The sequence below is a fragment of the Bacillus rossius genome, chromosome 15 (genome assembly GCF_032445375.1).
Source record: "Bacillus rossius redtenbacheri isolate Brsri chromosome 15, Brsri_v3, whole genome shotgun sequence".
Taxonomy (NCBI): domain Eukaryota; kingdom Metazoa; phylum Arthropoda; class Insecta; order Phasmatodea; family Bacillidae; genus Bacillus; species Bacillus rossius.
In genome coordinates, this window is record NC_086342.1 from 11,578,584 (window position 1) to 11,604,135 (window position 25,552).

Genomic DNA, 25,552 nt, shown 5'->3' on the forward strand with positions numbered 1-25,552 from the left:
AAAGCGTGAATGTGAAACGGTCTGGAGGTCAAAACTATGTTTTATGGAAAACTTTCTGTATATTTTAAAGTTCTCTGCTTATTGCATGCACGCAGGCCAAAATATGGGCAGTGTACAACACAACATACAAGCACCGTATCCAGAGATGACACGTGTCTGTTAACGCCACGTGCAAAACTCTCGGGTGACGCTGCCTCTCACTCCCCCCTGTTTTTTTGTTAATTTTTTTGGCAGAATTGTTTCCATAAAAATTGAATTTTTGGCAAATTTTGACAAGTTTTGAAGGTAAAATTCAAGGTCAAGGTCAAAGGTCAAGGTCACACCCATCCAAGATGGCCGCCCTGACGTCACAATCCGAGATCGCGGTAGGCTCAAGGCTCCACAGCCAGAAGCCGGTTTCCGGAGCCCCTTTCCTATAATACTCACCGCGAATTCTACAGATTTTCGCCCCTGAATATTACCATCTCCTTAAAGATAATTAAGGTTAAGTTTTAAAACGGGGGAAAATCTTAAACCGTCTTATACTTAGATGAATTTTTTCTACATTTATTTTAAAGAATTCTACGTTAAATTTCGTGTCCGAGTTTCGTGTTAGAAGTTTATTTGCTGCATGACCACACGTGAATGTGCTCGTTACTGAGGTGAGAAGTTTACACAACATTGGCGAGTACTGAAAAATGCGTTAATTTATTGACGAACAACGTCTAATAAATCGATGAACGCCGGCTACACGCACGAAAAAGTGTCCCGTAACGCACATTGTCCCGTTACGCTGTGTCCCGTTACGCTCATTGCACGCTTGCGCCGCATCTTTCTCTCTTCCACTCGATTGAAACAACCATCGATTTGACTTTTTCGAGGCACATTAAACTTGAAACACTCCCATTCGTTTCCTACTTTTCCTATCATCGTCCTATCCTTAACAGAATAACACAGATTGGAAGAAGTTAAATAGCAAATATGTATAAACGTTATAGTTTAAAATATCTTTTCGTTAAAGTAATAAACATATTTGAATTAATGAGTGCAAATAAAAGTAAATTTATCAATTAAATTGTAGATTTCATTTCACTCCTTCTTTGTATCCATACAAAATAGTTATCTATATATATAAAAATGAAACCCGTTTTCCTTGGTCACGGCATCACGCGTGAACGGCTGGACCGATTTCACTCATTTTTTTTGTTGTGTTTGCTATGGTCAGGAGAAGGTTCTTATGAAAGAAAAAATTAAGAAAATTGTGCGGAAAATTAGAAAATTTAAGAATAATGAATTCCTATTTCCCTTGGTCACGCCATCACGCGTAAATGACTGAACCGATTTCACTAATTCTTTTTTTGTAGTGTTTGTTATTGTCACGAGAAGGTTCTTATGAAAGAAAAAATTTAACGGAAAATTAGAAAATTTAAGAATACTGAACCACCATATATAAAATTATTTCCAAACTAACCCAACACTTTGTACAATATAAATATTTTTAAAGTAACCTTATGATATTCAGCTTTAAGCGTTTACAGTTTCCAGTGCGGCTTGCATTTGCAATGTCAATAAATAAATCGCAAGGGCAGTCGCTAAGTGTATGTGGCATCAACCTAGAAAATCCATGTTTTTCACATGGCCAATTATATGTCGCCTGTTCCCGTGTCGGAAAACCATCAACATTATTTATTTACGCGCCAGAACATAAAACTAAAAATATAGTTTATCAAAAAGCATTAGAGTAGAGAGAAGCAGTGAGGGGTACAGAGACTATTAGTTGATTTATAGAGCGCGCGTGGTATTGAGCTCATTGTTTACTTAAAAATGCCAAGTTGTTCAATAGCAATTTGTAAAAACATTAGTGGAATTATTGAATCCTATGGAATAAACACTATTTTGACAATATATATTTTGTTTTTTATTTAATTAAATTAGTAAGGTCCTTTTCAGTTATAGTGATACCAGGGAATTATGGATTCATTTTTATATGGAGGATATTATAGATTCCAGTTCAAATTGAATAGGTACTCATACCTAAGATAGGTCAGCTATACAAAATAAAGTAGTGCATCATTGCTACGCTAAGGCGGTACGAAGTTCGCCGGGTCAGCTAGTAATTCAATAAAAATGATTCAATTTTATTCATAAAAGTATGCAATAATTTCATCAATGTTATGTTGTCACGTTAAACTATCGTCCGTAAACCTAATTTACAGACAACCAATTTTTTTTTTGTCTGAAAATCTTCACACCGCATGTGTGTCAAGGTGGGACAGGACCCGTGATTGCTTATATTATTTTGCTCAGGAAAGCTAAAAAAAAAAAAAAAAAATACGTTGGAATGTTTCCTGATATTAGTGCAACTTGAGAAGTATACGTGAAGGTGGCGGGTTGATCGTCTCGCAGGCTGGGTTTTAATCTTCAGTCATCGTCACCGGGAGTGAACCTGGCTTGGCTGGAACGGACTTGGCGAGATGATACCGCGGTGAATCGTCGTTGAATGATCCCGTTGAGTCGGGACTCGAAGAACAAAACTTTGGCTCATGGAGGAGAAACTTTAACTGAGACCCAATTTTTTGTAGTAGTTTTGGGCCCACTCAAGGGCGTCGTCAGCCGATGGCTTAGGAGTGAGGGGGGGGGGGGGTGGTAGTTGTGGGAAAAGTATGTATTTTTTTGCATTTGGTTACATTTTTTGAATCTCTAGGGCTCTAGGAGGGGGCAACTGCCCCCCCCCCCCTACCACCCCCTGGCGATGCCCTTGGGCCCACTCGCTAGAAAGTAGCTTTCGTAATATATTACTAACATAGCTATATCGAGTGTGAGAAGTAATGCATAAGCTATTAACGGGCAAACAAACCAATGAAAAATTTTGACGTTATTTTAGTAGACACATACCTACTTTGTAATGTGGCATACCAGAAATTTTGCATTTTCTTACTAATTACATAGAGAAAGTTCTCTTGTTTTTAAAATTACAGAACATCATGAAGTGTTTTTCGCACAATTTAAATCTCTGTTACTTTAGAATTTGTCAAGTAGTGGATTAAACAGCTATATAATTAACACTTTGGATTTGAACCTCATGTAAGTTTTTTTGCTAGTAGTTTTGGGCAACACCTAAAAGATAGCGTCACATGTCGCGCAAAACGTGGTTTCATTTTATTCTATTAGAGTCGCACTTCCATATCTACCTCATTGTTCTATGCTTTGGCTGCAGGTTAATCTAGAATAAATAAGCGCAAAAACACTTATACTAAGGTTCTTGCAAAGGTTGGTACGTAAATAAGATTTTGATGTCGGAGCCGAACACTTATTATTTTCTTGCAAATGATAGAGAAGGTATTTAAGATGGAACTCAGAGTCTTGGTCATATTTAATAAAAACAATTTCTACAACCTCCGAAAAACTTGCCACTGTCGTAAAATAGGCCTCGCTATCTTGAAATTACAAATATTTTGATACCATTTGCAATTTCCGTGCTAAATATTTTGGTGTGACATGGCCTATCACTTAGCTTTGGCTACTTGTTGAAGTCGACGAACCGGTGTGGTTTTTATGACAGTTGCAATGGCGGCTTCAGGATGACTTTTCGGGAGGGGCTATCGCACAAAAAAAGGTCGTAGTTGCAAAAAATGAAAGTGGTCAGATATTGGCCTTGGAATATTATTTACAAATTACAGGTTTCAAATACACGATCTTAGTAGCTCCATGCCACTTATGAAATTACATATGAAATTAAATATTTAAGTAAACATAAATATACACTAATCAATAAAATTAGTCTCGGGAGGGGCTATCGCCCCCACCACCCCCCTTCTGGAGCCGCGCTTGGACAGTTGTAGTCGCCCACGTGAAATAATAAAGTTATTTCCTCGCGGCGCTTACAGACTTGAGCCTGGTAGTAAATATGTGGTAGCAAAAAAATATAGAATGTCTGGGACGATTGATTTATGTATTGACATGCTATAAATTAGAATAAATAGTCCCAAATTAGAATTTTAGCAAAACCATGGAAAAAACAAAGATGTCAGGACCTAATCCCCATCAATTGAGTGTAGGGCTAACGAAACAATACGTCATAAAAATGTTTTGGAAATATTGGTATTACACCCATTTATTTAAATTAAATAATTTTAAAACACGACAGTCTTACGATGGTCGCAAAATTCTGTTTGATTAAACAGTATCCAGATTCTTAGTGTTTTCCCTTAAATCTTTTTTCTATTATTTGCAATAAAATATCGTTCAGCACCAACTTTCACGAGACCAAAACTTCCAAAATTCAATTAAGGTTTTTATCCTCCAACAATGAATATAAGAATTCTGTAATGTATATTAAGTTTTAAATATCACTGACGATGTACACTATAACTTTAAATTTGACTTTAAAAATTTATATCCATCGATATATTAATAAACAAGATACTACCTTGTATTACTATTATGTAATCGTGAGGTTCTGAAAAAACGTGGTAAATAGGATTACAAAATGGCAATTAAATATTTACACTAACCTGTAAGGTGGTCACAAAAGTTTATTTTCAACCAAATTATTCAATGAAAAATTTTGATTCAGGTAACTAGTATCTAATAAAGTAAGTCCCTTAAAATTGACGTATTTTTTATTTAATAATTATTCATGTTCGCCATAAAATAGAAAGCAGTTACGTAATTATCTTGCACTAGAATGTGGATTGTACTATTGTTCTGTGTAATCTAATAGTGTGTGTTATGTTTGTTATGTTAAAATGTTTTTACTTTTTCCAACAAATTTTAATGGATTGCCTATTTTATAACCCATGGTTATACGATATTACCTATATGATCGTGCCGTAGACTGCCATTAAACATCTCTGTACTCACTCACTCAATATATTTATAAAATATAGAACTGAAATCGCAGCTCTATTAGGTGCATAGAATGTTATTTAATGACAATATAAAAAAATTTAAATTTCACCTTTTCTGAACATTAAATATAGTATTCAATTTTAAATTTCTATCATTGCGTATAGTGAACGCTACATTTTTAAAATATAAATTCAGTGTAAAATGGCACATAAAACTATGTAAAAGTCTAGCTTAATATAATATAAATAATAATATAAACAATAATATGCACATACCTAATGTGTGCCACCTAATTATTAACATAGGCTACAGTTGTTAATGTGCTCAATAAAAGAAACGTCCACGAGAAAGTAAACTAAGAAAAATTTAAATATAATTTTCCGCAATAATAATAATTCTTCACATTTTAAATAAATATATACTTTTTACACGAATTGCTTTGAATATACAGTGAAGTAATATCAGGTACCTACTCAATGTTGTAAAGTACGTTATTATTAATGTTTAGCCCCTATGTAACTTGATATACTGTTTACTTTTTAATTTTCGTTCATAAATACGACCGGAGGATTGAGGGGCGAACACTAATACATATTGATCTTGATTGTCTTGACCTTACTCCCCCCTCTACATTTCCCATTTTACCACTGAACATGCGCAGAGAGGAGGCAACGTTGAAAAAAACGAACAAAAATTCTCCCCTGTGTAATGGCTGCGCTCTGGTGGCAGGAGGGCACACTGTTTCGGTGAGCGCGCGCATGCAGCGCCCCTTTCATTGCGTGGAGAGCGAGTGAAGCGGTAGGACGCGCGTAAAATAGCACCACGTAATGGCGGCTACATCTTCTAACGGTGAGATCTTGAATAGGAACGCTTCCGGTTCTGCGAGTGGCGCAAACAGTGTTGGTGATCCCAAGATTTCCCAGCTCAATTCAGAAATGAAAAGTGAAGGTGCTGACATGGAGCTCGAAGGGATTTCGGCGGAAAAGGCCGGCGAGTACGTTCGTGAGCTGTTACAAGAAAAGCAATCTCTGGATTCGTCGCAATGGCCGCATGCTTTACGACTTTTGGATCAAGGTATGTTGTTTTGATATACAATATATTTTTTTGTTATATAGATGCATAGTTATATTCGACGATAATTTTTGAACGTTTTTTACTCTTTAGACTCAGTTGATTTAATATGGCAGATTTCAAATGCTTCTTTTCGTGAGTTTAATTCAGTAGCGCGCAATTTTTTTTTGATACTGAATGAAATTAACCAATTTCGAAACGCCGCCGTTGGTGTTGTGTTAAATATAATAACAACAACTAAAAACTATACTTGTGGCATTCATTGTTCAAAGTTGTCTTGGCAATTCAAATTTTTTGGCGTATTTTTGTAGGTGCGGAACGCGTTTGAAACAACATGTGGCGTCTGTACCGGCTTTCTATTGTTCGTGAAGTTTTTCAAGGTCGTCGTAGCTTTGATAACCTAGTACACTATTCCCTCCCAAACGATTGTTATGAATTACGTAATAAATGCTAAATTAATCGGTTGTATTTTATAATTTAATGCCAGAAAGTATTGTGGACGTAAGTTACAATCACATATACGATATTCACATCCTTGCCTTGCATTTTAACTTGCAATTACGTCATGTGTAACATAAACATTCTGAAAAGTACATATACGTACTACTGTTAAATTAATTAAGTAAAGTAAAAGTATCAATATTTTGCTCAGTACAGTGTGTTTTGAATCCGTAGTCTTATAATAATCATATTTGTTTTCAGAATTTATTAAACTATAAACTGTCGACAATTTAGTTGAAACTATCAATTAAAACCATGGAATTGACGCCAAAATATTCCTATGATTTATACATTTTTTTTTTTAGTAAATATTAGGAAAACCTTAACACTCAAAAACACCAACTATGTACCTATTGGGAGTTTTGTGTTACTTTTTATGTGACTTAACTTAAAGACATAGGTATGATAGTATGGTACAGCGATCATATTTCGATTACCATACTTAAAAATAATATACTTAAAATATGATCTCAAGCCATTTTCAAATATGCATTCACTGTCAATACTCTCAGGATAGATTACAATTTACCTCTACTTGATGTTGGAAGTAGCTTTTTCACTATAGAACTGCTTTGAACTACTTAATGTTAAAAACCTTGGGCCAAATGACAGTATAATGCATTGCCATTACCTGACAATGATTTTTTTTATCATAGAATAATTTCAAAAAATTAAATTATTTATTAAAGGTATTACAGGTTATCCAGATTAGTGGCTTCTGGAAAATAATAAAAGCCTTTATAGGTTAGGTCAACTATATTTATAAAAAATTTAATATGTAAATGATACATGAAACATAATGTTAATATAGCTGACTTAACCTAACTAACATTTTACTTCAAATTAATATTCGTGAAAAGACCAAAACATTGTCCAAATTATGAACGCAGAGTGCTAACTAGACTACCTGTGTTCAAAGGCATGGCTGTGCACTATTAGGGCTCTGTTTCATACGCCATGCTTTGTTTTTTTCTTTTATTTAAAGGCTATCTCTAAAATTTTAACTCTGTACCTCCTTTGCAGTTTTATTATACCACAAATTTTTTCCACACATATTCACTTAGTGTAGTATCATGGGTGTAAAAATTTGCACAAGTGATGTGCACATTTTGACACTCATAAAATTATAAGTTCTGTATCATGTATCCAGTTTATCCCATGATCCTTATGGCATGATCACGTACTCATTGATCCTGTGGTACACAATGCTTATTATTTTAATTTAGAACCTCAAAAAATCCTGACCAAAGAAAAACTCTTATTACAATTCAAGCTAATATGTAAGGGCTTGTGTAAATCTTTTCTTTCATTATCAACTTGCGATCATAACGGTGACATAACAATAAATTATGATCACAAGTTTTTGCGAAAGAAAAAAATTCCACAATTTCTTTTATATTTGTTTGTATTGTGGTATTAGAATTTTAGTTTGGTTAGGATCTTTCAAGTTACTAAATTCAAACAGCAATCATCAGGTACCGTACTTAATATCAATGTATACAGGATCTTGCCAGCAGAATCAAAGGATATACTGTACTTTGTTACATGATACCAAACAATTACCTTCATAATTATAATTATTTTATTCATTTGGCATCAACAGATTATATTCTTACTAACTAAAATAAATATGATTATAATGTTCAGATTAAAATGTTCATAGATCCTCACAAACAATGCAAATTTTTATTAGGAAGTGGTTCAAGTCTTAAATAATGCAGATATTTTTTTTCAGCTTTTCCTCATTACTTTTATTTAATGGTGTATTTCACAACTTTTAAGTCAATACCTTCCTTGTATTGTTTTACTGCCACTAGTATGTTCTGAGGAAAAATAAACTAAAAAATCTTTGTGAGAGTGAGCTGTAAGTTTACTTCCTAATAAATCTGCATTTTTGTGGTCTGTAAATTTTTTAACCTGATTATTATGTTCATTTTTATTTAAATGGTCAGAATATGTATTGAATAATCAACATGGAATAATAAAAAAAATATTTTTCTAATGTTTGGTAATATGATCTGTTGTTACTTAATAAATAAAGTAATTATATTGTATTAGTAGGTACATCATGTAATAGTAGTTACACTTTGAGCACACTAAAAAAAAAATCCCTGAAGGTGTGTTTACATCATATAAATAGTATAGTTTCAAGAGGCCTGTTTGAATTTTGTATGAATGTTATATGTTATTGGCAGTACACAGTAGCCGACACATTAATAAGAAAACAGTAAAGCATTGAAAGAAAATCTATTCTTTTTAAATATAGAAATGGAGGAAATGAATGTGCTTTTGGTCGAACGTGATATTGCAGTCTTTTGGTTGGGTGTGTGATATATGCATATTGCCGTAAAATACAAAATCCAAAACACTTTCATAATTATGTCTTTCTGAAGGCAAAAAAAAAATATACAAAAAAAATACTTATGAATAGGTGCTAAACAAGCGCATGGGAATAGTATGTAACACAATTGGTCTGATTTCAAATGATATAATACAACATAAGTTTTATACATGTTAAATTTTATGTTTAATATCATGGTAAATATTAAAGTACCTACGTTTTAGAGAATGTTGTCTTACAAAAGTAATTTAATTGTAAAATTGGCTCTTATGCTACAGAAATGGTTATTAAAATTATGAAGCAAAAGTAATTAATGGCTCCAAGAAAGACACAAAAATTTTGTAATTAAATACAGTACTAATTAGTAGTTAGAATGTATCTGGAACTATCATAATTTGTGATAATTGATCAAATATTGAAATTATTAGAGTTACAGAATTGAGGAAACATTTAATTTTAGGCAAGCTGTTTTTCACCTAAAAATTAATTAAATATATTTAGTTGGAAAGAAATTTTACATGTAACCCTTTTTAAGTAAATAAATTATATATATCCACTACATAATGCTTGGTTAAATACACTCTGTTCAAAATAGGTTTCAAAACCTAAACAGATGCTTCGACGAACTCAGATTTTGACAGCTGAATATTGTCAGGTGATTCTCTACAAGTGCAGCTTCTCTATAATAATACAAATAGTAATGTGAAAGGTGGGTTAGGTCTTTTCCATTAATTACTTATTAATTGCATGTATTTAATATTTATGATTAATTTAGCTATATAGCCTAATAAATATATTATATATATTAATTATGTATTACAGGCTACATATAAATGTAGCTGACCTAACCAAACCAAACTTTCATTTTATTACTACACACTTGAACAGGTATACAAAACAAAAAAATAGGATTCATGTAGCAACTGTCTGAGTTATTATGTAGGTATGCATGAATTTATTTAATTTCATAAAAATAATCACTGACTGCTCCATGCTGCACCTGTCAAAAAGTCTCACCATATCTTAAAAAAAAAAGTGTAGCTGTCAAAATCCCTTATTAAAATTTGGTCTGCCCAAGTGCAGAACTACATGCAATAAATTATATAATTGAGACTTTTTAGGTTAAAAGTCCATGCTTCTTGCTACTTCGTTTAATGATTATTCATCTCGATCAAATGTTTTTATATAGTCTGCTACTTATTGAGATATAAAAAAAATCTTGAATATTTGGAGTTTTTTTAAAACACATAATTGCTACACAATTATCTTGTGAATTTAGGTAAATGACATCATGAAGTGGCCTTTGACTTTTAAGTTTCAATTTCTTTTCTGGATGTTATCTGTGTAGGCAACCAAAATGTTGAAAAACATTTGGCAGCAACCTATGAAAAAAATTAATAACCAATTTTTTTAAGTCATGAAATAATTGCTATGAAATAAGCCTACATACAACAATGCTACATGTACATAAGAATATCGTTTTATGAATTTATACAAAATAAAGCACAAATGGGTGAAGTGAAAGAGTAAAATAAATGGTTGGGACATTCGTATCACACATTAATTTTTTTTTAAATTTAAATAATTACTGTTAGCACAATAGTAATGTAAATTAATGTTGATACTGGTGAAATATGTATTTTTAACCATCTGTTGTTAAGTCGTAAATATTTTGGTTTTCTGGAACATGTTAATAATATTTAAAGCAAAAAAAATATTTTCACTTTAAAAATAAGTATTGAATGCAGTGTTTTAGCATGTTTTTTTTTTTGTAGGCAGTGTGGCAGATTATGTTGGTTCAATATAATTTTGTTTATGAACAATGGTTCCGACAAATTGGTTTTCAAAATTATGTAGAATTTTTTTTGGGATGTAGTAGAGGACATACATCAGTGCGTAAGTTTTTTTGTTCCAGCTTGTTTCTTTAAAATCTGACTAGTTTATATGTATTTATAATATGTATGTTTTTATCTTGTTGAAATATGATGTTAAAGCTCCAGGAAGTTTCCAATTTAAAAATAATTTTGCTATGGTTAATAGTAGTTCAGTTTATTATATCCATTACAAATTTTTTGTGTGTGTTAAGGATTTCACAAAGAATTTGGACAGGTCACAGTACAAAAATACAATTAAATATACCAAATGAAACTAGCTAACAAATGTTTAGCTTTTCCAAACTGCGATAGCAGGAAATTTGAAATTCATATCCAATGTATACAATTTTCTACTTTATACTACAAATAATAAAAATTCTTACTTCTGAAAGAGTTTGTAGATGAAGCAAATTATGATATGTAATCTGAACTCAGGTGGCATGTTTATGTTTTATAACGATTTCAATGTCTTTTATAATAAAATTTCTGAATTGTATGACATTAGCATTACTGTAGAGAATTTGTGGAGTGGCAGCAGAGCGAGAACTTAAGCAGCACCTTTTGAATGTTATAAGTATATTAGTACAGGTAATCTCCAGATTAGAACATTTCTTAAAATACGAAAAAATATTTTTTGCTTATTAAATTTTAAATTAAATAATACTAAAATTCTGTTGAAAACAAAATATAATTAAATTTGATTCTTTATAACTATATGATTTTATTTACACTAAATACAGTTGTAATGTACATAGTATCAACTAAGAAGTATGCTAATGTAATTCAATTTTATTTAATTTATTCCTTTTAGATGCTATTTTTTTTACAGGTAAACAGTTTTTTGCTCATAATGTTTTGACAGTATAATCCTTATTATTTTCTAAAAAAATATGTTTTTAAACACACAAAATTTACTGTATATAACCTCCATTTAAAACACATTAATAAAATACAGTTTTTATTTGCAACATCAGATTGATAATGAGGTTAGGTCCTTATAATGACGGGAATATTAAGTAGTTGCGTCTTTGTTGCAAGGTAATATACCTATTCAGCATGGAGTGAGGTGTACCTATAGATTCGCATTCCAGACGATCTAGGTTCGATTCGCGGTCCGTCCATCTTAATTTCAGTTTTCTGTGGTTTCCCCAAAAAAAAAAAATCTCTCCAGTCAAACGCTGCGATGGTTTCTTAAATAGTTGTTCTGCGTTGTATCCTGTATTCGTCCTTAGAGCCAGCCTCACACAATACCCATTTCCTTAGCAGTTTTCAGACCTACATTCAGTATTCTTTCGTGTAGGTGACATTTCAGCACCCTTCCAAGGGGTCGGGCTCTGGATGCAAAAGTTTTCATATGCGCAGCCTTAGTCAAAACTGTAATATAACATATTCTATTTTTCTGCTATAGCCACTAGTGGAAGTCAAGCTGGCGGATCCACGTGTAGCAATATAAACCCTTATATAGTCCTTATTGTAAACATTAAGGGACGTAACAAACGTATTGGTGAGACAAATGAAACTTTGATGGTAAAACTACCCTGGAATATATTTGGTAAACTAATATAATCGTAGAAAGAAGTAATCGTATGTTAAAAAAAAACGCAATGAAAATGCATGACAGTTTTAATAACTCTTAGTTTACAACACAAAATAGGTAGTTTTCGGTAGCGTAAAGGTATAGCGCGCGGTTGTGGTATTCGAGGGGTAAATTTTGTCGTGTTTCAAAACATCCTTACTCCAATAAACTTTTTTTACCTATTTTTTATATATAATAATTTCCGGATTATACATATTGTGCTTTAAGAAAATATGTATTAATACATTTTTTTGTCTTATTGTTAAAATAATATTAAATACATAGCTCAGACCATTGGTATTATTGTTACATACTAGGCCCCGTACAAAACTGCAATTTTCGCATTTTTTCCCTCAGTATTTTGTTAAATTGACTGCTTTGGTCGGCAACTGCATTGGCTGGTTTTCTGTTAACATTCTGGGTAACGTATGTAATTATTTTCTTTTATTCTGCTACATAAACTTTTATGTACGTTTTTATACCCATGGGTATAGCCAAAGTTATCGCAGAAAATGGACATCGTGTAGGGTTGGCCTTGAATGACTCCTGTGTCGACGAGACGTTAATCACAAATAATAAGTTCATATAAATAACTGCTTTCCAAGTAAAATATTTGAAACTTTAACATCATGTTGTCAAAATACGATTATCAGAAGCGTACGCACAGAATTTAATTTTTTGGTGGTAGTGATGGTAGATTAGGGGTGGGGGGGATGTGGGATAATAGTACCACTTTGTCCGCTGCTTGCTTTCAATTTTTTTTCTTTTGCTGGTGGGAATACCAAAGGGTACGCTAAGCCCCTGGCCGTTATTATTTCTGCTGGCTATGTTGCTAGTAGCTTTAGTTCCGTCAGTTAGATAAGGGATGCGCTAGTATTTATTTTACTCTCCCCCCCCCCTCCCCGTGCGTCGTTTTTTTCTAACCTTATTCGTCCCATCGTCAAAATTATAGTTCAGGTCGATGGATGCACAAAAAAAACACGCTGGCAGTGTCGTCTGGCTTGCAAACCTTGTTGCAAGCTGTCTCACACCCTCCTTCTGAACGCTAATCTCCCTTTCCCACGGCGACCTCGTGATATCTGGAGCACGCGTACCAACATGTGCATCCGTAGTGCTACGTGTTTTCAGCAGGCAAAAACATTTTGCGTGTCTACGTCTGCTAGCGCTGCTCTGTCTCTCTCTCTCTCTCTCTCTCTCTCTCTATTTTTTTTTGTTGCTGTCGGGGTTCCTCCCGTTGTAGGACATGGTCCGCATTTCGTGTTGTGTGTTGACGACCCGTCAAGTTTTTTTTTTTTTAAATGTTTCCCCGATTTCTCTAACTGGTCCACCATCGCGTTTTTTTTTTGAGCGCATTTTTTTGTTATTACTTTGAAGCTTCGTGATTTTTTTTTGGAGGTGAAACTTTTACTCACAGCCGGTGGGGTGAGTTCGAGATCAGAGCGTAACGAAAAACATGAACGCAACGTTCAGGGTGGGTCTGTAGGGGAAGGAAAGGGGGATTCACTACATAGTATAAAACAAAGTCGCTTCCCGCTGTCTTGTCTGTCCCTATGTATGCTTAGATCTTTAAAAACTACGCAACGGATTTTGATGCGGTTTTTTTTTAATAGATAGATTGATTCAAGAGGAAGGTTTATATGTATAATACATGCATAATATAGTAGAGAAACACTGATAATTTTAGAGGTTTATAATGTGATGTAAATAAAAAAAAATTTTGCGCTTACATTGCAAACGCTGGCTGAACCCTACGAGATGGATAAAAATAATGTACTTCAGTATTCTACACCTTAAGAAGTCTACAAAAAAGTCCGCGATGGTATATGTCTATCTCTTAGGGATAACCCACAATAACCATTTTTCATCCTTTACTTTTTACGAGAAATAATGTGGTACCGGAGAAAATGTATTGATTGCCCGAATTCCTCTGATACCATCGGATTTACCGTTCCAATTTAAACGCCTACAATTTCCGCTAAAGATATCTTTTGCAATGACCATTAATAAATCGCAGGGTCAAACTTTCAACGTTGCAGGCTTAGATTTGAGCGTTGAGTGTTTTTCATATGGCCAATTTTATGTCGCTCTTTCAAGAGTTAACCTCTAAAGAAACATGTTTGTATTGTCTAATGACAAAAAAAGCTGTGAACGTTGTAGGTATATAAAGACATTCTGTAGTATATTTAGTATCCGCATTGCACCCGTGCGAAGCCGGGGTGGGTCGCTAGTGGTAAAAACAGCAGACGTTACCGTGAGCCGTGGATTTTTCCTTGTGTGCTTTCAGTTTGCTCACCCATTGTATTCCGTCGCTGCTTTGTCGTCCCGGTTTTGCTGATGCGTAGCATTAATGCACCGAGATTATGGACTCAATGGGAATGTAAAATCAAAATTTCCCGTTTTTCAAATGTATGTCTTTGAAAGAATACTGCATTATATAATCGAGTTAGAATAACATTTTATTTAATGGTCCTGAAAAAGTGGTGATATCGGTGTACCAGGTATTTTTGACATCAGTTTCATGCCCTGTGAGTTTTTCCCATCGATATTTTGTACCGAGTTTTTTTTTTCCATAGCGAATGACGCATCGAGGCACCGAAAATGACGCGGTAATTAATCATGGCGTGCAACTGGCTGCATGGATCCAGGCCAGGCGTGGCCAACCGGAAGACGCGATTACTAATGAATGTCGGAGCCAATGACGGGTTAATCTTTACGAATGATAACGGCGCCAATGTCGGGAGTGAAAAATGGTTTTGCTGCCCCGTCGGCGATTGTTTTGTCCAGAGCGTGTTCATAACGGTCGGATGTTTATAGTTGGGCCTAGTCGCGAGTGGGTAGTTGCGTGTATCGGATTCCATTACGTTTGATCGCGCTATCTGTTCGCTCCCGATAGCGATTCATCCTGGAGTGAGCTTATCAGTGGATAAACATGCACACATCGTCCTCTCACCACGGGTCTGGGGCGCCTTTTTCTGATCTACAGTTATTACGGTACTTTAGAATTTGCTGAACCAGAAAGATTTTTTGCTGCGCCATATCCATATTTTGGTATGTGGGTAAACTGGAATCAAGGGGCCCGCCTCGTCAGGGGTGTATGTGTGTTAGTGAGACGGGATGATAAAGCGCGACGCTCGCTGGTGCTTCTAGCGCGGTGTCTCCTCTGGACTGACGCGCAGTCTTCTCGTCGTCACAGGACAACTGTGGGATTTGAGCGGTGACCGTAACATTATACGGCCGAGAAATGTTGATAAAGATGTAATGCAAGTCCCTTAAGTGCTTTCATGAATCTGTACCGGTTTTACGCCTAAAATTACTCTGAAAGCATGCGTTTAAGCCATTTTAACTCTTCCAAAAATACAGTTTAAAAATTTAATCCGAAATCAAAAGTACTTTTCAGCCCTCAGCGAACTCTTAAATGCTTTAAGTAAACAGACTTCAGGAAACTCTTGTCCCATGTTACAACACACGTTAGGCACCTATTGACCGTTCCACGTCTGTGTTATAACATTTATTTAGTCGCACCGTGGATTATGGATTTTCATTTGGAAATTTATAAAAGGTGACAACGAAATCATTTTAGGCCTACACATGGAAAAGTAGTACATTGTGTTGTTTTTTCTTCGCTCTTCTATGGATGTCAGTGACAAAGATGTTTGGGGAGGGGAACAGGTAGTTTTCGTAATATAAATTCAGCGTTACTATTAAAAATACAGTTTATGTTCCGTTTTACTCTCGGCGGGTGTGGCAAACATGTTGCAACGTTAACTATTTGCCACACGTATTTGCTATTAAGTTTCTCCAAGCGAAACCGTGAACTTTTGATTTGGAATTCTAGTGCTTAGCATTTTCAAATTGTACGTCAGTGTGTTATCATCGCGTAGTAAGATATTGATACGCCCCTAGATACGAGCTAGCGATATTAGTTTGGAAAGATAACAGACGGTTATCGATAATGTATACACTTGAACTCTACTTTTGGGTTCTTATTTGTCTAACGAAAATGTAATGGTGTAACCATAAAATATTGTTAATTGCTATAATATATTTAATTTAATGGAGAACTAGATTCAAGGGATTTTTTTTTTCGCTCTTACAATTTAACGATTGATCAGCATGTTTATGCCTGATGACGGGAACTGATGCCAGTTACCGCAACGTCTAATCTGTTTTGTCATAGGAAGCCTACTGGGTTCACATATGCTGTCGTTGTGTTGTCAATGATACATTTTTAGTTTTATCGTTGGGTCCATCTTTTCTCTGTGTTTTCCACGGTTTCTTATTTTTTTCGGCTTTAATTTTTTTCTATGACAAACAGTGCAAAACTGCAGTGGCATATCTTCAAAGAATTACATTAAATCAAAATTTCTTATTGCATGAATCATTTAAAGAACGAAGGGGTCACAAAGCCATGTAATTATTACAAAATGTGCTCTATTGCCTTGAAAAATTGACTTATCTTCTTGTAAGGACTAACATATCAGATATATTTCCATACCTTCTTTTCTGGTTTACTAGTATTTATCCGTATAGTTTGGTGATTGACAAGCTATTTTTTTTAAGAATCATAAGTGTCTCGTGAGTTTTTTTTTTATAGAAACAATTGGTTGAATTGATAATTTTGCATTAACAGTGATATAATCGAGATTTTTTTTCCCCCAGTGAATTTTTGGTGGTCACATTTAATTCCTGTCGATACATCACAATGAAATACAGATTGCACAGTTAGTTATACCTACATTTGTTGTACGGACAGATAGAAAGTTTCAATTTCTTACAAGGCATTTATTTTTAAAAAAATTGGTTGTCTGTAAAGTAGGTTTACGGACGATAGTTTAACGTGACAACGTCATAACAAAACATTGATGAAATGATTGATCCAGAAGAAAAGGAAATATCATATTCGGCCTGAGACTGAGCCGTAATAGGTTTTTGCAACCAAACCATTTAGGCATTAAAATAATTATATTTTTTCAGGAAGAATTTTTTTTTTTTAATTTTTCAATCTTCTGCATGATAAAATCTACATCTGCATCTGCATACTTTTATTGAATTATCACTATTTTGTATGGATACAAAGGAGTGAAATGAAATGTGCAATTGAATTAATAAATTTACTTTTATTTGCATTCATTAATTCAAATATATTTATTACTTTCGAAATGTTGCGTGTGCCATATTTGTTTTTACAAGTACAAAAATTTTTTTCGCAGCTGCCGAGTTTCGAACCGACAACCTTCAGTTTAAGAGTTATGTACGCTAACCACACGCCCACGAGGCAATACTAAGTTTATGTCGTTTCAAATGGTATATATATTTATAAAAACTAGGTTCACGGTAGGGGTATAATATTAACACGATTTTATAACAACTACGCATCCCAAATACACCCAACTTATTTTTAATGTGTTACAATATTTTTTAAAACATTGTGCAAACGATGCCGGTTGTAATTTGAATTATTATGTGTAATTATAAAACACCATTGTTGGTTCAAAACGTATTTGAATTTTCAACATTACTTTTAAATAACCGTACCGATTGTGCTGAAAATCGGTGGACGATCGTTAAATTACATAATATTAATAATTCAAACGACGAAAATATGATTGAAAAGTCAAATCGATGGTTGTTCCAATCAAGTGGAAGAGAGATGCCACGCATGCGTACAATGAGCAAACAGAACACATCCGTAGTGGGACATCCGTAGTGGGACACTTTTTCGTGCGTGCAGCCGGCGTTCATCGATATATTAGACGTCACGTCAAAAAAATCGTTACAGTTAGAACATTAGCATTATGAATGTAGTTTTCGGATTCCTTTTGCTACTCTGCATGGGAATAATTCTATTAGCTGATGCACCTACATCGTTGGTTGAACTGTTTCTGAATTTCCTCATTCCATTAACGGCATTTGTGAGCATTGGTTTTACGTTTTTTATAGGAACTTTTTTTTGGTATTGAATTCTTTATAGTTATTTCAAACTTGCGTATATGTTATTAGGACATTAGTTTTATTACTTCCATGTATGTTTTTGATTTTGGTTTTTGCCACATCATTATTATGGTGAATTAGTTCGAGTAATTTATTTGCACATGTAACGTTTATACGTATCTTAGTTTTAACTGAAATTTGTAGGTGATGGTCATACGTTTCTACCAATACATGCAACAAAAATGAATTTCTGCGGCCATGGGTCGTGGAAAAATTGAAAATATGAGTTTGTTTACTAGGTTGTAGTAATGTATTTTCTTTTAGGTTTTATGCAATTTCTTTAATTTTTATAATGTTTTATTTTCCTCCTGTACCAATTGCAAATGAATATTCGCCTTAGATGTTTGGGTGTCTCACATCACGCTGCTAGTTGAAAGTTTAAATGGGTTGGGCCAGTGGTTCCCAACCTTTTTCAGCTGGCGACCCACCTTTCCTTATCGGAATACCTCCACGGTCCATCGGTCCACGGTGGAGTAAAAAAAACCTTATTTGTATATAATTTACCATAAAATATTGCTATATATATATATATATTTTGAGGATACATATTGATTATTGATAAACAATTTGTGTTCTGATTTGAAAATGGTTAACAAAATGCAAGAACTTTGTAGCAAAACAGTTACTTATTTAACAAAAGATATATTTTAGCACACAATTCGATTTGATTCGATTTTTTAAAAATCTTTTTCTGATGGTTTATTCGATGGTTTGTGATAGTTTTAGGATCGAGTCGCGACCCACCTGTAACCCCTTCCGCGACCCACTAGTGGGTCGCGACCCATCTTTTGGCAACCGCTGGGTTAGGCTAAATGTTTGTGTGTGTGTATGTTTTAAATCCGCTTTTCCGCTTTTCTGCGAGCGAATATCCCGCGAAGGCGTTGCTCTGTGTGCTCATTTAAATTTTCCGCTCCCCCTGGCGATTTCTCGAGCGGGCGGAGGGTTTTTTCCTCGCAGGCCGACCATTAGCGCTCCAGCGATTCCGTGGAGCTGCGGAGAAGCGCGGATGTTTGAAGATGCGAATGGCGTACTGTCTTTGAATATATATACTGTATAGAAGTCGCGAGTGGATAGGATTTACTCTACGTTTTTCAGGAGCGTATGATGAGCAGCTTGGGAACTTCACCTCTGCAGTGCGCTGCCGTAACGCCCTGTATCGTCTTAGTTGTTATTTACACGTTAGAGCGCAGCACTGTCGCCCGCTGTCATTCCCCGCACCCCCCATCTACCATTCACTGCAGCTCAAGGTCGTTCAACGGGTGTGGGGAAGGGGTGTTTGAAGAGTTGGACACTTGTCCGCTAGGGACCACCACAAGTCGATGCCCTAGAGATGGTGGCGATTGCGGCGGTGAATTAACCAACTACCTCAAAACCGTATTAGAAATTTTAACCTGGGCTGGCGACTTCTATATAGTATATATTTTCAAAGGTACTGTGTAGAGGATGGACACTTAACCTTGGCCTTTCAGGTTCGTACCCCGCGCCAGCTTTCGGTCTGACAGTTTAGTTAGATTTTTTTTCTCCACAGGACGGGTCTGAATTCGACTGACGAACTTCAGTTTCAGGTTCGTGAAAAACTTCTCTGCACGACTTACGGTCCAAACTTTTTTTCCAATACGTCTTTCAAGTTGGGGCTGAGCAAAATTTTTGGCGTGACGTCTAATAAATCGATGAACGCCGGCTGCACGCAAAAAAATGTGTCCCGTTACGCTGTGTCCCGTTACGCTCGTACGCTTGCGCCGCATCTGTCTCTCTTCCACTCGATTGGAACAACCATTGATTTGACATTTTCGACGCACATTAAACTTGCAACACTCGCATTCGTTTCCTACTTTTCCTATTGTCGTCCTATCCTTAACAGAATAACACAGATTGGAAGAAGTTAAATAGCAAGCATGTATAAAAGTTATAGTTAAAATAATCTGTTCGTTAAAGTGATAAACATATTTGAATTAATGAGTGCAAATAAAAGTAACTTTATCAATTAAATTGTAGATTTCATTTCACTCCTTTGTATCCATACAAAATAGTTATAATTCAATAAAAAAGATTAATTTTATTCATAAAAGTATGCAATCATTTAATCAATGTTTTGTTATGACGTTGTCACGTTAAACTATCGTCCGTAAACCGACTTTACAGACAACCAATTTTTTTTACTGTAAACAATAAAAGTATTAATTGTAATATGGAACACTATTGTTGTGAATAATGTGTTTAATTATACTCTACAACCATCGCGAATTTTGTGACTAGTGAATTTATTTCATTTAAACATTGGGAGTAACGCCTTTACTATCCCCCCCATTATTTAAATAAAATTATTTTTCTACAGCCACAAAATTACGGTGGTTGTAGAACTTATTTTAATTCAAAATAATTCATACACTCAAGTGTTTTATCTTAAATATTTTATTGTATACAATAAAAATCTTTTTTCGGCTCGACCTTCAAAACGGAAATCGACGAGGAAAATAATTACTTTTTGATGGCTCTATTTAGAAAATACAGCTTGGCTTCCCCTATCTGATATGGACTATTGTCATAAAATAAAAAAAGTGATTTTAGCACTGTTTATAAAACTTGAAACAAACAAAAATTGCAAAAAATATCGTAAGATACTGTCTATTAAAGACTTACAGTTTAACTGTTGGGCTTAGTTTTAATCAACAGCACTGGAAACAGCCCTTGGGCTGCCAAAAAGACTATCCTCTTCCTTGATAAAACAGGATGTTCCTTAAAATTTCAAATCTTACAATCCATTGTTTAACAATTACTTTTTTCACAAACCAAAAGTTTTTAAATTGGTGGGAAAAATAAACTGCAATGAAAAAAAAAAACAATATAAACATTACAAAGGCTAAGGATACATACCAGATTTAGTAACTTAAAAATATAAAATACTTACATACATCGAATTTTCCAGATTCAACAATGTTTCCAACAAACACAACTAGTTTAGATAACTAAGAATTGAACCAACAACTGTTGCCAACTTCAGTCTTTGGCCAAATAAACATGTTCCAAAGAGGAAACAAATTTCTCCATAGATGAAAAAAATTTAAATGATAAAATTTACTCACTAGTAAAATCACTAATTACTACGCTAAGGCAAGCCCTATATGCCACAGCGCGTACAACCGGAACTATGTTTTCTTCTCGCAAATAAATTTTCAACCCGTTTGTTTCGCTCCAGTTATTTTCCATTAAAAGAAATTATTTCCGTTACGACGCCTGCGACAGTGAATTAGCTTTCTGTGTCTCAAATTAATTCATGTGAAACGGTGACCTACCAGACTGTGTCAACGTGTTCTGTTGCGCGTTTACTCCCGTGGCATTTAATGTCATGACAACCAGCTCTAAGGCAGATGTTAAGCCGCGTACACACTTGCGCGCCGCGGCTGCAATGCAACACGCCACGAACAGGATTCGCCAGGTGTGTACGGGCCCTCGAACACGCGCCGAGCGTGCGCCGCGCACGCCACGAACCGCGCGCCGCGAACCGCCAGCTGTCGGTTTTTTCGACGAACACAAAGGGATTCGGCGCGCCAGTGTGGACGTGTTTGCAGCTCGCAGCGCACACGCAGCGAACATGGAGTGGAGCGAAGAAGATATGTTGGGCTTGATTGAAGTGTATAGAACACATCCTGTGCTTTGGGACCCAAGTAATAGAGACTACTACAAAAAAGCTAAAAAAATGGATGCGTGGAGAGACATAGCTGTTACAGTCGGGCAGTTAGAAGATGAATGCAGGAAAAAAATGATTAGTTTGCTGTCGTCGTACAGAAGGGAGAAGTCAAAAGAAAAAAACACAATAGGGACTGGTAAAGGTAAGATTTTATTATACTTCTCATTGCAAGTAAATTAATGTTAATTTTAGGTTTCACAGTATTTTGCTGTACCGTCGTTGAATACCACATTTAGTAGTTAATACGTAGCTCTTATATATAATAGTAATTGTTGTTATCAGTACATTAAATGTACATTAAATGTATTGCATATTGTATATGTTTAATAGTTTACACTACCTTTAATTGAATGAAACTGCTGAACATAGAACAATCAATGTGTTTATATAACATGACAAATTACATCCTAATTTTTAATACTTTTTAATTAATTGACACACCTGAATATAAAATAATTATTGACATATTTTTAACAAAAAATTATGTAATCCTGGCGCATGTTTTTGCAGGTACTTCCGAAGTGTTTACCAGCCGATGGTTCGCCTACGAGTCGTTAAAATTTCTGGAAGGCAGAGATAAGCCACGGCCAACAATGAACACGGTAAGCTCAACATTTTAACAGTACATGTTGATAGTTTTTATAAGTATGATTAAATGGCGAGAGATGTATCTTGGCCTTATGTTTTAAATTATTTAGCCTTAAAATGGAAGATAGTAAAAAAGTGGATATAATACCATCAAATACACTTATGTGTCTGCCAACACCATTGTAAACCTCTCGAATTAGGCACACACGTTAGTTTCAAGCATATGACTTCTGCCACGATATCGCACCTTCTTTAACGCAGTAGTCTGCTAGTTCATCCCTTATTTTTTGAAAATGGGCAGAGGATCTTCTAGGAATACTTCTTAATGGAACCAGGGATGTCATATTTTCATCCTTTCTCCAGGAACCTTCCGTCAAGACACCACCTTCCTCGTAGTCCATTAATTCTTGCGGTGTGTATAGGTTTGTTGAATGCCGTCTTAAATGATTGTGCAGATGTATAATCGCAGTAACGATTAATTGAACTTTCTCAGGTTCCAGGAGGATTGGTTTTCTTAAAACCCTGAATACTGAACTTGCTATTCCGAAGGCATTCTCTACCACTCTACGGGCTCTGCTTAGCCGATAATTAAATATTCTTTTACAAGAACCCTTCTCTAAATCTCCAGAGTAAGGTTTCAATATATTTTCTCCAAGGGCGAAAGCATTATCAGCTGCAAAAAAATACGGCACTTTCATCTGTCGTCCAGGAAGTTCTGTTGGAGATGGCAACCCCAAAGTTCTCTTCGTCATCATGTCATACAGTTTACTGTTGTTAAAAACTCCCCCATCCGAAATTCTTCCTTGGCATCCCACATCAGCAAATAAAAAGTTGTAATTTCCATCTACCAAAGCAAACAATACAATACTAAATTGTGATTTGTAGTTGTAAAACTCGCTGCCAGAGTTCATTGGAGACTGTATAATGACATGCTTGCCGTCGATAGCTCCCACACAATGAGGCAGATTCCAAAGATCTTCAAACACCTTCACAACTTCCATCCACTCCGCGGGATTTTTGGGGAGCTGAAAGGATAGATACATACATGATAAGACAATAGTGGTCACAGACATAATATTTCTGTATGACCTCTCACATGAAAATCAGGTTACTTCATTTTCATTTGAAATTTACCTAGGAAAACAGATTCTTTTGGGAACTATTTAAATCGTATTTTTGTGCACTGTTAAGAGAAAGTATTTAATATGAAAATATCCACATTTGTTTTCGATGAAAATTTACATTCCCTCACAAGTATTGCCCTTTGTTTTCAAATATTGAAACTTTCTGTACTGACAAAGCTAAGAATTTTTAATGTAGAGGGATTATGTAATAAATACTTTTATCGCAAGTATATTTATGTTTATTAATTATTATGTTTAAGGAGCCGGTGATCATTGAAGGAAACCACGTCCATCAAGAACTGAATGTGCAAAATGAAGACCAAGAATTTCTTTCTCCAAGTGCACCTAAGCGAGCAAAAGGAAGGCAACAGGGTGATGGAACTGCACTGCTAGCGGATGCTGTTAGCATTCTACAAGCTACTGCTGGAAAATTCAACATGTCTCCTGAACAGAGCGAGATTAAAACATTTTGCGCATATTTATCTTCCAAAATGGCGACATTTTCTTCAGCTACAAGATTGGGGGTTCAGCACGCTGTTTATGACATTTTGATGAAAGCAGATCGAGGTTTGTTTGAAATACCTACATACAACTATGGTCAAGGTCAACTATTTCATTCCAATGCACCTGAAAACTATTCTACTCGCATGTATATGCAACAGCCAGCTTCCCACTCATCAACTTCATCAGTTTATCTTCCTGCTCAACAACAACAACAACAACAACAACAACAACCCTTTGAGCCAAATCTGTCGCAGTCTTCTCCAGCTGGTCGGTCCCCGACACAAATGACTCCACATGCACAAGTTACTATGCTACCTAGTGCCTCGGCTACAAGTATACAAACAAATTCAAGTCACACCATTTCACCGCTGGCGTCAATGCAAAGTCCTTTATCGCATTCATCTCAGTGTTCTGATGATTTTAATGACTGTGTGTAAATTGCATCACAATTTTTGTGTTAATTTATTTATTTGTTTATGTGAACTACTCTGATTTAATTTGAATTTAATGAGTTCATTTATTTAATTTTTCTTTCTTACATCATTTGAGTACTGTATTTTTGAAAATATCGTTTTATAAATAAAAACTTAAGCAATAAGAACGTTTATTTGTTCTAACGTTCAACTTACCTTGATATTTTCTTTCAACACTTCAATTAACGCTGAGCAGACTTCTGTTACTATTCCTCCTATAGCCTGCTTTGAAATTCTGAACAGATATTGCAGACTTGAGTACGAGTCTCCTGTCGCTAGAAACCGCAATGTCACGGCTAACCTGGAACATTAAAATTGAAAACCTGTGTACTTAAACATATTGAACATTAACACTTTTAATAATGCTGACAGGGAAATTGCTGTCAGGCATTAGTACAAATTGTAAACAATTCATAGGCTACTTACCGATCTTGAATAGTGATCGGTTCTCGCAAGTGTGTTTCCTTCTTACAGATTTTTGGTCCAATTTTAATCAATAAATCTTCAAAAGTAGTCGGGCTCATTCGTGTGAAATTTTTGTATTGGCCACTTATTTCCTGAGCTTTCAGGACTCCTAACATCTGGTTAGATACACGATCTTTAAAAAGATTTGAGCACCACCATCGTCGAGATCGACGCTTATGTTTTCGTTGCATACAATGGTAAGCAGCTATTACAACCACAGCACTGCTAACGAGAAGAATTTCGTCTTCCTCGTCGTACATGACCGGCTGAACTGCGGTGTTCGTCAGTCTCAGGTGGTTCGCCGGGTGCGCGGCGCGCGCTCGCGGCGCGCTGTGTCGCTCCGCGCCGCGCGGGTGGCGCGCGTTTCGTGTTGCATTGCAGCCGCGGCGCGCAAGTGTGTACGCGGCTTTATATGGGGTATAATGGTCAGTTTACATTCTACTCCACAACCCTCCTCTACTAGTTGCACACGTTACCAGTTTTTGATATATTGTGTACACATTGGCAAGTCCGTGTTAATTTACCT

The 25,552-nt window shown here is 35.2% G+C and overlaps 2 protein-coding genes across 3 annotated transcripts in view; both read left to right on the top strand.

The window, feature by feature from the left end:
• Positions 1-5,617: 5,617 nt before the first annotated feature.
• LOC134539222 (KH domain-containing, RNA-binding, signal transduction-associated protein 3-like) overlaps positions 5,618-25,552 on the top strand; it is a 283,653-nt gene continuing 263,718 nt past the window's right edge. For both annotated transcript variants that reach the window (XR_010076280.1, XM_063381013.1), the window contains exon 1: positions 5,618-5,904. Coding sequence is in view for 1 of the 2 variants with exons in the window: in XM_063381013.1 (XP_063237083.1) it covers positions 5,658-5,904 (247 nt within the window). In the remaining variant the exon portion in view is untranslated. The remainder of the gene's footprint in view (positions 5,905-25,552) is intronic.
• Positions 18,258-24,998, top strand: LOC134539375 (uncharacterized). Its single transcript, XM_063381364.1, has 3 exons — positions 18,258-22,014; positions 22,383-22,474; positions 23,845-24,998. The coding sequence occupies exons 1-3, from the start codon at positions 21,531-21,533 to the stop codon at positions 24,523-24,525; spliced, it is 1,257 nt and encodes a 418-aa protein (XP_063237434.1). The 5' UTR covers positions 18,258-21,530; the 3' UTR covers positions 24,526-24,998.

Bases quoted from the DNA above. Each gene is read 5' to 3' on its own strand.
- LOC134539375 (XM_063381364.1), top strand. From the start codon at position 21,531: ATGACAACCAGCTCTAAGGCAGATGTTAAGCCGCGTACACACTTGCGC. The intron at 22,015-22,382 runs GTAAGATTTTAT...ATGTTTTTGCAG, and splicing joins CACAATAGGGACTGGTAAAG to GTACTTCCGAAGTGTTTACC. The intron at 22,475-23,844 runs GTAAGCTCAACA...ATTATGTTTAAG, and splicing joins CACGGCCAACAATGAACACG to GAGCCGGTGATCATTGAAGG.